Below are 1,242 nucleotides of genomic sequence, written 5' to 3' on the forward strand. Positions count from 1 at the left end.
ATATTGAATGCATGCAGCATATACTTTTCTGAATAACATAAATATGCAAATTGAAGTCTGCATGTTTTACTGTTTAGTTTGAGTGACGTGATTCTAANCGAGTGATTTCCTTATTGCACCACAGACTATGTTACCATTATTCTTCNAAAGTTGCAATGATCTGGTTAGNAAATGGGAAGGAATGTTGTCTTCAGACGGATCATGTGAAATAGATGCATGGCCTTTCCTTCAGAATCTGGCTAGTGATGTTATCGCTCGCTCAGCATTTGGAAGTAGCTTTGAAGAAGGAAGAAGAATATTTCAACTTCAAAGAGAGCAAGCTAAACTTGCATTGCAACTTGTATTAAAAGTTCAAATCCCTGGATGGAGGTAACATACTGGTTTGATTTGATGACTAAAGCAAGTTCAAGCTTATCAAACGAGTTTTTTTTCACTAAACTTCCCTCACTAAATATGGCATGCAGGAAACAATGGATAGCAAATAATGAATATAGGAAAAAGTTTTTTTAACAACAATTTTTTAACAATGCATACGTGACAATTTGTGATTGGTCCGTTTCATATATTTTTTTAAACATAAATTCAAATAGACTAATAAAGTGACGACACGTGTAGTCAAAAAGTTATGAAAAAAGTTGTCAAAATATAAGAATCCATGAATATAATAGAAACCTGAGAATGTAATTTATAAGACAACAAACTTACCGAATATTTAGAGGGGAATATTTGGTTTCTCTTAAATGCAATTTGAATAGGAAAGCATTCATTCAGTGTTAAACTCAATTGCAAGTAACTTTTTGTCAATAGATCTGCCTTTTGGAACTGCATTTGAGTTGGGAAAAAGCATCCTATTGTACACAATTAATGGGATGGAAAAATGTATATTTGTAGGTTTTTGCCTACTAAAATCCATAGGAGAATGAAGGAAATTGACAGAGATATAAAAGCATCACTCAAGGATATGATTTGCAAGAGGGAGAAAGCACTAAAGGCTGGTGAAGCCACTAATAATGACCTGTTAGGTATACTTTTGGAGTCCAATCACAAGGAAATTCAAGAACATGGAAATGGAGAAAATAAGAATGTTGGAATGAGTCTTGAAGACGTAATCGAGGAATGCAAGCTATTTTACTTTGCAGGGCAAGAAACCACTTCAGTTTTGCTGGTTTGGACAATGGTGTTATTGAGTAGGTACCCTAATTGGCAACAACGTGCAAGGGAGGAAGTCTTCCAAGTCTTTGG

The 1,242-nt window shown here is 34.5% G+C and overlaps 1 protein-coding gene across 1 annotated transcript; it reads left to right on the top strand.

Annotated features, from left to right (window-relative positions):
• Positions 1 to 112: 112 nt before the first annotated feature.
• Positions 113 to 1,237, top strand: LOC106752404 (11-oxo-beta-amyrin 30-oxidase-like; the record flags this gene model as incomplete). Its single annotated transcript, XM_014634086.2, has 2 exons — positions 113 to 369; positions 892 to 1,237. Coding segments are annotated over exons 1-2 (588 nt in total), but the record flags the coding sequence as incomplete, so codon positions are not given.
• Positions 1,238 to 1,242: the final 5 nt, after the last annotated feature.

The sequence above is a fragment of the Vigna radiata genome, unplaced genomic scaffold (assembly GCF_000741045.1).
Source record: "Vigna radiata var. radiata cultivar VC1973A unplaced genomic scaffold, Vradiata_ver6 scaffold_802, whole genome shotgun sequence".
NCBI classification, from domain to species: domain Eukaryota; kingdom Viridiplantae; phylum Streptophyta; class Magnoliopsida; order Fabales; family Fabaceae; genus Vigna; species Vigna radiata.